Here is a 12,125-nt window from a genome sequence, read left to right on the forward strand (position 1 = left end):
CCCACTGAGTTCATTTTATCGCTTTTATTGTCGTCTTAAATAACAAAGACCATAAAATGTGTGGAAAAATATCTATGTTCCCTCAGAAACACTTACCGGCAATGACATTCGCCAAAGGACCCTCGTCCCTAAGATGGCATCTTATTTTGCACACGTATCAGGTTAGAGAACATGTTAGAGGTATAAACACTTCAGCCTGCACTAATTCCCTCCCCTATTTCCCTACTTGATGAGATCACTTCAGATTGAGTGTTGTTTCCAAGAAAACAAACAAGATGGCGATGAAGTTAAAGGAGAATCGTGCAAGAGTCACTTGCGGCTATAATAAACATTTTTAGATGCGTAGACACATCCATAAGATGTAATGCTTCAAAAGCCTTCATCTTGACAATGGTAGGCGTAATTATAACCCAGGATGAGGTTACCTAATATTTGATTACTTAATGGCTTGTGTCATAATATTAGCTTCTCCAGTATGTAGGATGTAGCCGGGGGGCGACCTTTGCTAATCTGCTGCTGGTTCAAAAGCTATGCTTGATGAAGCCATACGTATTAAATTATTTCTAGAATGTTTAGGACAGCCAAAACAGTCAGTTAATGTGACTACATACCACAAATCCAGGTTCACCAGGCTCACCCTTTGGTCCTGGGGGTCCCTGAAGTCCCATCACATCTCCCACGTCTCCCTATTAAAAGAGTTATGATCCTCAGACTATTTATTTGTTTGAGGCATGATGACCTTCATTGTGATAGTTAGTAATATTTGTCCAACTTTTGTTTCAAGAAACATTTTCGGTTCCTGTCTGAAGTCATTTATTGCAATCCTTTCATGTATGGAAATAATCCCAGTGATGTTGACAACTTGCTTTCTTTTTCAAAATCAAAATGACAGCCGACAAATGTAAGGACGGCCAAAACAGATATACCAACATGCCATATGTTTTTATTGTTAACAGTGTGACAGCAAGGTGAATGTGTCAACTTAGTTTCAAATGAAACTTTAAGTTTAATTCTCTCACTATTTGCAGTGGAGGAAAATGCGAATGGTAGCAAGTCAAACATTTTACAGTCAACATTTATTAGCAGAGATTTTCTGAGCAAATCCAAATTATACATCCTGATTTTACTGACTCATCATGGTCGTTGCACATCACAAACATTATAATAACTAAGAAGCCCACAGAGACGTAAAATACTCTAAATAGTAAACAATTTATATATTATTTATTGGCTATGAGAAAACATATAGAAATGGAGAGATTATGCAAAAAAAAAAAAATTGACAAGAAGGCAAATACTTTTTCATGGCACTCTATCTACAATCCACACAACCGGAGCAGGCCGATGTCATATGAAAGAAGAAAATTATTTAAGCGAACTGCAAAGAGGGCTCAGTGTAAGGGCGTGCCTAGCTCAAGTAAATGGAAAAACCTGTGCAGCTTTACAAGGACAATTTGTTATTCATTTTCAGCATACTTAACATGCTCTCTACAGCCACATATTTTAATGGCTTTATGTACAGATATTTGTTTTCCATCCACATCTACTCGAGATGATTGTTTGTTTTTGTTGCGACTCTCATACGAATACATAATCACACCTGTCTTTGGCATTAGTTTGCATTAGTGAAGGTGACAAAAGGAGGGTTTTCAATCTGAGAGGACGTCAGAAGCTTAAGCACTTGGAATTAGATTTATTTCCCTGCCCTGGAGTTTGACAGAATGACTGTGGCGGGAGGGGCGTCGCGTGTAAAGCGTCATTTATTTTGACAAGCGACACACCTCATCAAACTGGCGTGTCAAAGCGCACACTCTTGCACTTTGTCACTCTCAGTCGAGTCTTTGGAATAAGTCCTGCTGTAAGAGTCGCTGGTGTAAAAGCGGGGGTAGTCGAGGGCATCAAATGGAGGGAAACAAAGTTCTGGCGTGATTGACGATGCCGTGGATGGCAGGTGAGTTATCAGGAAGGTGTCTTGTATGTTCAACTACTAATAAAAACACCATAAATCCTTTTTTTTGTAAAGATGACAATTTGATTTGATGATTTCTTACCTTCTCTCCTTTCAAGCCATTTCTACCAGGCAATCCTGGAGAGCCCTGTAAACAGGAGTGGAGACAAAAAAGACATCTGTCAGCAGATCTTAATTTCACACGCATTCATCTCCAACAACCCATCCCCCTCATCACTGCTTTGGCACACTGTCGAGTTCCAGCCTAATATTTTTTAGACAGGATTTATAAAATGTCTCTTTTTTTTTCCTGCCTGCTTTTCAAGAAAGACAGATGCTCATTATCAAAGCAGGTGCAGCAAACAGATTGCACTTCTGTTATTTGGCAAAACGCACAGACATTTTCTTCTTTCTGCTAATTAATTATTAAATCTGCTGACGGAATGCGTTAGAGAGAAAAAATAGAGACTGGACTCTTTTCCCTGACATCCTGCTAATCGCGGTATTCATCAATTGATCTCAGGCTCAGTCTGGCGGAGTGCGTTGGGAAGCAGAGGATAAGCCAAGGTGACAGATAAGGCGACAGGGCTTGACATGGAGTCTGCTGCAGGTATACTTACTGGCTCTCCTGGGAGGCCGGGGAGTCCAGTCGAACCAGATGGTCCTTGTTTGCCCTGATGGAAGAAAATGTAAAGAAATAAGTTACTTTTTCCCCGTACAATAGGATGTAAATGCCTTAAAATAAAATAAAATAAAGTAGTGATTGTTTCTATATACTAAGAATAACATCTGTTATTCTCAATGGGCACACTGTAAAGACTATCTGTGTAAAATAACAAAAAAAAAATACTGGCAGCAAGGTGCCAGTAAATGACAGTGGGATAACCAGTGTTGTATTTTTACAGTACATTTCAGTTTTTATAATAATAATGATGCATCTATCTCAATTGTGTCACTTATCTGTCACATTGACACTCTGGAGGAAATAAACGATGCATTAACTACTAACTAGCTTGGGAAAAGTAGGATTCCAACTTAAAGTGTACAATCAACAGCTCAGAATGATGATAAATATCTGGTGTTCCCATATTTGTGTTTAGACTGTCTTGTATTCATCAAAACAGTGAATAAACTATTTGAACACGTGGACTCACCTCAGGACCTTGATCTCCTTTCTGTCCTGGTAGCCCAATGTTTCCCTGTGAAATGACCCAAAGGGTGAGAGAAAGTACAGTGCATCACCTTAACTTTATTTGTGTTTTGGCAAACGAGAAAGAAGGTGCCACAACAAGGAAGCAGCTATAAGAACAAGCAACGTTTTTGGATGGCTTAGACCTTCCTTCTTCTGCAGGAAGTCTCCCAAGTCTTGTACTTTTTGACATCCATTAAGGACTTCAACTGAGAATATTCAGTCTTCTCATCATTAATGTTAATATACTGAACATTAAAGATAAATGGGCCATGTAAATGTTCCCGCAGAACTTTTCAATATTCAACAATGCTTACCCGATCTCCCTTTTCTCCCTTCTGCAAAACGATCATTTCATCCTTTAAGGCATATGACAAAATGAAGCAGTTCAAATTGTGACTCAGCAACAAATACAATTTTAGTGTCTTTGCAAATCGTCAGTGATTTATGATACAATGGAGATGCTTACAGTTCCAGAGATCTGCTTCAACCCATGAGCTGTCACCACCTAGACAGAATGAAGAAGACATAGTCGGTTATCAAATCATGGCATATAAAATTAAACCAAACGCCCAATATCCACCTCTGTCTAATGATACTAGCCCACATTATATGATATCCAGGAACAATCGCAAGTTAAATCTTTAATTAGACAGCTTTGCCATTGTTTGGCAGCTCATTCTCTGAACTGACATCTTTGTGCAGGTACATTTGCACAACACTTGCTTATGAGTCTTTTGGGACAATTACAGTTATTAAATAAAGTGTTTTTCCATCTGGAGCAATATAAATCTTAAAAGAGATACTGGGTCATCGGCTGTCTCAAAGGGGTTTCTGCACCATTCAGCAAAAGTCAACCTATAGTCACTTGTCTCATTTTCTGAAAAAACATTGATCAACATCTCGCCGCCATCAACATGCAGCTTTGTTGTCAATTTCGCACATGAGCAGTGAACTCTGCCGTGCCACTATTTACTCAACAGAGTTAGGATGCCAGCTTGAGTTGAACACATTACAAAGCTCTACTGTAAAGTGAAGCTGGCATCTGTATTTAAAAAAAAACAAAAAAAAAACCTCGGAGCTCAAAAACCAGTTTTGCCACGCTAAGGCCATCGGGGAGAATGATGCAGTGCGCGCCGATAAAACCACTGCACCTCCCTGCCACTAATACATAGAGGCACAAGAAGGTTTATGGAGGGAGGGTAATGATCTGAACCCCTGCTTCTGCTGTGTAAGGGAAATCGATGCTTAACTGCCAAAATTATCTGCCACAGGAAGGCAGAGAGCACGGACAGAGACTGGTACTAAATGTTCAAACAGCCTCATTTATCAAATGACTAATGTTTTCTTCTCTTGTGTGCGCTGCTGAAGACGTCTGCAATAGCTTGGGAGGCCTGCAGCTCACCACAACCCGTTGAACATCACGGAGCGTTTTGCTTTTGATTGAGAGGAACAATTCTCTTTCCCACTGTCGTGAAATTTTAAGTAGTGACATTTTCAAAGGAAGACCTCAGTGCTTTGGATTGCCTTTAAAACCGACCACTATAATGTTTACTTTGATGTACGATTCTTGACATGTGCAGATACAAACAACAGTGAAATCAGCTTTTTTTTTTTTGCTGGTAAAATACTCCCTTTATATTTTCCACAGTTTGAAACTGGATATATATCAGTCTCAATTGTATCACAAAATCATATGACACCCTGATGAGAGATCAATGTGTGGAAGCGTGTGCTGAATTAGTGGTCGGCCTGGGCTGCTAGCATTCTGAAATTTATGCCAGCGGAGGATGCTGAGATTGAAGATTAAAAACAAGCAGCAGTCCTCTCTGCTTAAATAGGAGCACAAAAGCTCAACACCCCAGAGTGGCAAGGATAATTAATGTATTAAATAGTACATGATCAAAAGAAACCTTTTTCTATGTGTTATGTTTTATGTGCTCTCCAATGAGATGCCAATATAGCCAGAATTTGCTTGTCACTGCTGAAGACTTAGACTGGACAATAAACACACTACTCATCAAACACTTACAGGACCAGGTGGACCAGGGGGGCCAGCATCACCCTAAAAATCAAAAACAATAATAGTTAATTCAGGTTAAGTTATAAGTATAACTTAGTAAAGCCTTGCCATACTGACATGGTTTTGTATTATTCAGAAATCTTGACCGGCTTTAATCAAACTTTACAAATTTTACAGGAACCTAGTTTTGTGTTTTTTCGATACATTTTGAATTCTAAATGAGGGGAGTAGGTGTATAAATTTTGAGGGAAAATGAATAAATCAAAATGGTCGATAAACGTAAAACTTCACTTCCAGGTTTGCAAGTGGCCTACTTAACCAATCTTTCTTGACGTACAAATTGAGTGTCTCGACAGTCCAGAGGTTGTATTTTGTGCATCATAATGCTTCATAATGATTATCATTATAAATGGGAGACAAGTCTGGACTGCTGGTATTCTTCTTTTGTTTACATTTAACACAACATCCCAACTTCATTGGCATTGAGCTTTGTACTTTCAGAGGTAACATGCTACCAATGACCTCACGGATACATCGATATCTTTTCAAGGAACAACATGGGAGGCATGGCAAAATGGAAAATAAAGTGGAAGTCAAGTGTTATGAGGTGAGTGCCACAAAAACATTCATCATTGGTCTTCATGTCATGCACATAGCAGTCCCGATAGTTACTGTGGCATCCTTAAAGCGCATACAACCTTTTGTGATGGTCGTGTTGGGAGCTCTAACTGTGATGCATTGCTGTTGGGAGCCTGCTTTCTCCCATTCATCATTTATAAGCTATTACTTTCATGCTCTCACAACACAGCAACAATCTATCTATCTATATATACTATGGACATCATATAAATAACTCAAAAGCGTACAGAGAACTCATTCACAGCCAAGCGACCACAATCTTCTGAATTTGAAAGTGTTAAGACAGCAAAGCTGGAGAGGCTTTTAAAGCACATTTGGATTGTGATCAAATGCAAATGCAGAGAGGAAGCCAATTTTTTGAAGAACGATGAAAGCCAAGGTACATAAAGACTAATGGGACATCCCAGAGGAAAGAAACACCAAAAGAAAAAAACAGACTGTATTTCATTCTTGTGTTATTATTGAAACACTTTTACTTTCCTTCAAGGCAACAGTCTGCTTCTATAGTTGCCATACTTGTCCACTAAGGGCTTACTTTTGTTCTAATGCAGCATTATTCTTAAATGCCACCTATAAATAAAAATGTACAAGTTGCCTGCTGCTAGCTTTTGTTGTATTGCGTCGTCCTGCTGAGACGGGGGGAAAAATGCGACAGAGCTGCCAATTCATTAGTTGTTGATGACTGACATTCAGATATCCTTGTAGTCCAAACATAATAACTCACACGTTCGCAGGCATAGTGACAGCAGACACAAACAGAGAGGAGTGTCATGTATTGCCACTTGACATTGACTCACTTTCTGTCCTTTCATCCCTTCATCCCCCTGGGAACCTGGCTGACCCTGTGGGAGGAGGTGTTGGTAAATGACTCAGTAGCAAGGCAGCATTTAAAGTGTCGCTGCAGGGAAATACCTACAGGGTCTCCTTTTGCCCCCTTTTCCTCCGAGATGCCAGGCTCACCCTTCTCCCCCTGCATGTAGATAGAACAGAACATTGAGTTACAAGCTTGAGGGGATGCACAAAGAAACAAAAACAAAAAATAGAAAATACCAGGTGATGTGAAAAACTAAAAATCAGAAAAATAAACTTGTCTGAATCCAAATGTGGTACATTATAACTATCTTTAAATAATGAAACTGCGAGAAAACATCGGTCCCTGTTGCATTGCAGCACTTTTCCATGTTCCATTCCACTCTCTTCCAATAGATGGCACTTCATGATTGCATGTGAGCCGTCCTTGGTGCATTTTAATAGGATTTCTTTCACTGTCACTTATGTGAGGAAAATGTCAAAGTAAACACCAAGTGTACTTTCACATTGGCCATGACGTACAGGGAATGATAAGTAAGATACATCTGTGATAGAAATCTAAACAAGGAAAACTTGGTCTCTTGGGGAGTGGTGAGAACTCTCATCTTATTTTTATATATTTTACACAACTTTTGACCTCATATTTTATAAGCTTGCAAACAAACTTGAATCAGAGAGATTCATCATCAACTAAGCCACCACCATCGACACCATGCTGGGTATTGTGTAATAATGCCAAGAAACGGTTTGGATCCTAGAAAGTCCTGAAAACGAAAATACAAAAACGTCTGCTGAAGGTCATGAACTCATAATGCAACATTTCTAAATTGCGTAGCTGTACCTGGACAATCTTCACCTGAAAATTACGCTTCAGACCTCCCCAAATTACTTTGACAACAGCCGCTGCAATAGTATACCTTTAATGAGCTTTGTCTCTGTTTCCTCCGTTTTTATTAAATCAGCAGACTGTTCCTGTATATGAACAGATGGATTGTCATATTATAATTTTGGGAAAGGTGAAGGCACTGCGTGAAAACTGGACTAATTGAATTTGGTGAAGCTTTATTAACCATATGTGCCACAATTTTTTTCTGCCCAATCACTATGTCAATCCATTTCAAGAATGAAAGCCTCCTATAAAGGTAAGTGTTGATGAGAGAAGTCCAACTAAGAAAGTTCAGGTGCTTAAAAATATGAGAAACAAACGAGGTAGCAGCGGTTTTGTATTTAGAAGTTCAGCTGGTTTGAAAAATTATTTTTTGGAAATGCAATTTATCAAGAAATTCCATGCATAAATCAAATTTATGTGCATCTTATATAACAGAATCAATAACAAAAAGGGAGGGGGCGGCTCTACGAAAAACAAGCAGCGGTCAGAATACAGAGACACGCGTAATGTGGACACGTTTCCAGCGGTGGACACAGTAGGGACAGCAATTTAAATGCAACGTTATGCAAGATGGGTACATATATCCAATTTGTAAGCATTGGAGGTAAGTTGAAATGAATAAAACATGGCTTTTATGCAGTTGCTGGCTTCCCTTAGATTATGGGCACAATAGATTTCTGCAACACAGTAATATATCTGTTTGGCTCTTGCATTAACATTTCCGATTCCATCACTTTGTCCTCTCCCAAATGTTCCATGATGTAAACCATCAAAGCTCAAGATCCTCCCTGTTACCAACAGATGTTAATTTGTTTGTGAGTAAAATCTGTTTTTTAGATAGTATTCTGGATTTTTGTTTTAAGGCCCTCAGTTGGTTTGCACAAAAATATTTAGGACTGAAATGTCATGCATGCCAAAATGGTTCCCAATTTTTTTTAGTGCGGCCAATTAAAATATTCTTCCCACATTGACTTTTCCACAGATTCACAGGCCTGTAGTGAGAACGATAGGCGGAGTTTGGAAAATGGATTTCAAAGTCTTCAACTATAAGAGCATTTACACGATTATCGTATGACTGGTTGGGAGTGGACAATTCACATTGTTCCCTGTACACTACAGAAGAAGTGAGGCCTGAGACTTGAAATGGGGCCCCAATTCAAAAGAGACTCACTGACTCAAACTTTGAGTCTGAAAACTCAATTTGCCCATCCCCAGTGCATATCCAACGTTGAATGAGAATTATTAAAACCAATCTCCCCCATTGAATTTAGCCAGCTCATTGATTGTTTAAAAAGAAGTATTAGCCATCTGTCCGGATGCCCACGCAGGCCTCCTTTTAATTGACTTTTAGATCCATTTTTTTCAGGCAATTATCAATGATTTTAAAGAGCCCATGTTCAGCACTCTGTTTGTAACTCTGTATATTTTTTGCCTAAGCGTTGGATGTTTACATAATACCTGAAATCTCATTCAAAATGTTTTTACAGCCAGGGTATGGTCTCCAATAATAGATCCCATGGGGACAATTACAGAACTCCAAGGCACTGTATTAGTTTGGACAGTTTGAAAGGTCAAAAAAATTACAAGTGTGTTTCCAAAATGTAAAAGTCAAGTGTACCCTTGTGGTTACGAGCAATATCTGTTTAGCCCAACTAGTCACACAGCTTTTATACAGTAAGTGACCCCAATTGTTCCCACCAAATTGCCATCAATGTTAATGAAGACGAAAACAATTAGTTCTCCTTTAAAACTAATACATTTGAGAAAGGTTCAATTTCTGTTAAACGCTGATTCACGAGCATGTTCTGTTCCGACAAATCAGTCGCGACCCAATTTGGACTGAAGTGAGCGCAATTCTCTCTTTCCGGCTTTCAAGCTGCAGAGTGGGGTAACCAAAGCTCTTAATTGATAATTAAGTTTTTTCTGTCCTTCAGTGTCTGATTACTTATCTTGGTGTAGAGATATATGGCCTTTCCTTTCGTTTTTCGGGAGTTTTGGTTGACACAGGTAATTTTCTTGCTTGATGTTCTGTTCTGCAAGTTAGTCGACAGATACTAAAGCCATTATTTAATTTATACAAATTATTTAATATAGCCAACTGTCAATTTCTGATAGCATTCCAGTGCAACCAGCACATTGCTAGCCTGGTATACCGCCATTGTTACATTGCGAATTTTTGCTGTTGCTGAGCAACACTCTTACTTATTTTGATCCTCGTGAGGATAAGCAGTTTGCAACATGAATAAATGAATGGATATTTTTTAAATTGACTAGTTTAAAGTGTAAAGTAAAAAAAATAAACTGATTAGTATAGGTTTGCAGAAATCGTCTCTCAAATATTGATGCAACTGTTCATGCAGAGCTACATAACCATGCAAGCAGAAATTTTAGAAGCATGGTGGCAACAGATAATAAAAAGACAACCCCCCCCCCATTTAATGTGTAAAGTAAATAAAATGTTTATATGGATGAAAGGCAGAAAAATGTGCGCTTTTACTTTCAGTGGTAAAGACGATATTGGGATTTTTCTTCCCCAGTATGCAGTGGTTCCAAAGTTCTGAACATAAAACTTCAAATAACTATATAGTACACCTTCAGCCATGCCCTGTCATTTTAGGCAGATTAAGTGTGTTCTCATGCAGACAACTTCCTTGTCAAGGTCGGCCAGCTGACACTCCCCCTTCCTCTTGGCAAAGAGTGCAGGAAACGACTCAGAGATCCCTGTACACGGCACGTCAATACGAGAAATCAACAGTGCAGTCAAGAGGTTTACCTCCTAATTTTCACTCTTGGCTAAACCACAAGTTGGCCGCTGGAGGTGTTGAGCAGGTGGGGGTGTGCTGGCTAAGTAGGCAATAGGGGTAGCAACTGTGCCAGTGGGAGGCCTTGTGAGATCCATGTCTAGGGATGTTTTACACCACACACTGCACGTTAGTACGTATGTGCCTACTGTGAGGTACAGCACCTCTGAGCCTCATGAAAATGATTGTGAGGCCTTTTTGAAAACGTACTGTACGTAATGACCATCCGTCTGTTTGGTGAGTCACTGTGGGAGGTCTACAGTGGGATGTACTACGTACAGGTAGCCCATAACTAACGTAAAGATGACATTTTTGAAGAGAGGGCTGCATATCACTATGAATACAAACAACTCAAGGTCAACTATCTATCTATCTATCTATCTATCTATCTATCTATCTATCTATCTATCTATCTATCTATCTATCTATCTATCTATCTATCTATCTATCTATCTATCTATCTATCTATCTATCTATCTATCTACCTATCTACCTACCTACCTACCTACCTACCTACCTACCTACCTACCTACCTACCTACCTACCTACCTACCTACCTACCTACCTACCTACCTATCTATCTATCTATCTATCTATCTATCTATCTATCTATCTATCTATCTATCTATCTATCTATCTACCTATCTACCTACCTACCTACCTACCTACCTACCTACCTACCTATCTATCTATCTATCTATCTATCTATCTATCTATCTATCTATCTATCTATCTATCTATCTATCTATCTATCTATCTATCTATCTATCTATCTATCTATCTATCTTCCGTCCGTCCGTCCGTTTGTCTCGGTCAAAGCTCACATTAGGTGCTTGAGTTATCTAAGGCCAACATTTTAATTGCTCGCAACACGTCTGTCAGCTGCAGACGACTGACTGCAATTTTTATCTGAGGTTTTAATGTTAAGAGATTATGATGGAATGCAATTTTCTGGGTCTCTACAAGATTTACACTCCATGGTCCAAGTGACAACTCAAATAATGTAGTGCACACATAAAAAGGCAGCCGTTGTAAATCAAACAAGCACAAATGCATAGATGGTTTAAATATAGATCCCTGGAGGTCCACAGTCCATTAAATAAAGTAAATAAAATTACTCCACAACCATTGGAGTAATGATAAGGTTAACTTAATTTCCATGAATGCGTGGAAACGCCAGTCCAGGCCAATTGAATAATAATATTTGCATTGTTTATTTATTTTTTTACTGCAATGTATGAGCACATGTGGGTTGTTTTAGGTATACAGTCAATGTATGCACAGGAGTAGGGTAGATGTCACTTAAAAATGTATTCACAGACAGTCTAAAAATTTGACATATATATAGGCACTTCATCAAAGTACTAGATAGATCTGCAATATAAAAGCAGCCTCACTTTTGCAATGAAACACACAGCAGTCTATGAATCATCCTTGCGTCTTTATTTATTGTGCCGTGTTTACCGACGCTCCTGTCATGGTGTGATCCTCCCATGACATTGAAAAGTACCTGTTCCCCCTCTCAGTTGCCAGCGCTCTCCTGCTGCCAAAGGACGAGAGCGAGCGACGGCCTGTCATCTGTTTTGAATAGATAATTTTGGCCCTGAGATCCAACTTTGGAAAACAGCTGAGTCATAAATGTCAGTACCATGGGAAGGAGACAAAGACGGCACATGCTAAGAGTATCGTCAACTTGCCATTTAGAAATGTCACACCGTCTCCAGCCTTGTCTTTCTTTTCTCTTTCGACTTTGCGTCCTACAACTTTATGAGTTATTAAGGAGGCAAGGTTTACTATGAGTCATGTGGGAGACATTTAACAGCGAG

The 12,125-nt window shown here is 39.1% G+C and overlaps 1 protein-coding gene across 4 annotated transcripts in view; it reads right to left on the reverse strand.

Moving 5' to 3' along the window:
- The window catches only part of col19a1 (collagen, type XIX, alpha 1), a 75,862-nt gene that overhangs the window by 26,189 nt on the left and 37,548 nt on the right, over positions 1–12,125 (reverse strand). For all 4 annotated transcript variants that reach the window (XM_088385273.1, XM_088385270.1, XM_088385274.1 and 1 more), the window contains 9 exons: positions 6,716–6,769; positions 6,597–6,641; positions 5,170–5,202; positions 3,607–3,645; positions 3,455–3,496; positions 3,103–3,147; positions 2,569–2,622; positions 2,052–2,096; positions 612–686 (listed from right to left, as the gene is read on the reverse strand). In XM_088385273.1, the coding sequence (XP_088241399.1) occupies positions 612–686; positions 2,052–2,096; positions 2,569–2,622; positions 3,103–3,147; positions 3,455–3,496; positions 3,607–3,645; positions 5,170–5,202; positions 6,597–6,641; positions 6,716–6,769 (432 nt within the window). The remainder of the gene's footprint in view (positions 1–611; positions 687–2,051; positions 2,097–2,568; positions 2,623–3,102; positions 3,148–3,454; positions 3,497–3,606; positions 3,646–5,169; positions 5,203–6,596; positions 6,642–6,715; positions 6,770–12,125) is intronic.

Source organism: Syngnathus floridae, chromosome 9 (genome assembly GCF_059516105.1).
Source record: "Syngnathus floridae isolate MCC-2025c chromosome 9, RoL_Sflo_1.0, whole genome shotgun sequence".
Lineage (NCBI taxonomy): Eukaryota > Metazoa > Chordata > Actinopteri > Syngnathiformes > Syngnathidae > Syngnathus > Syngnathus floridae.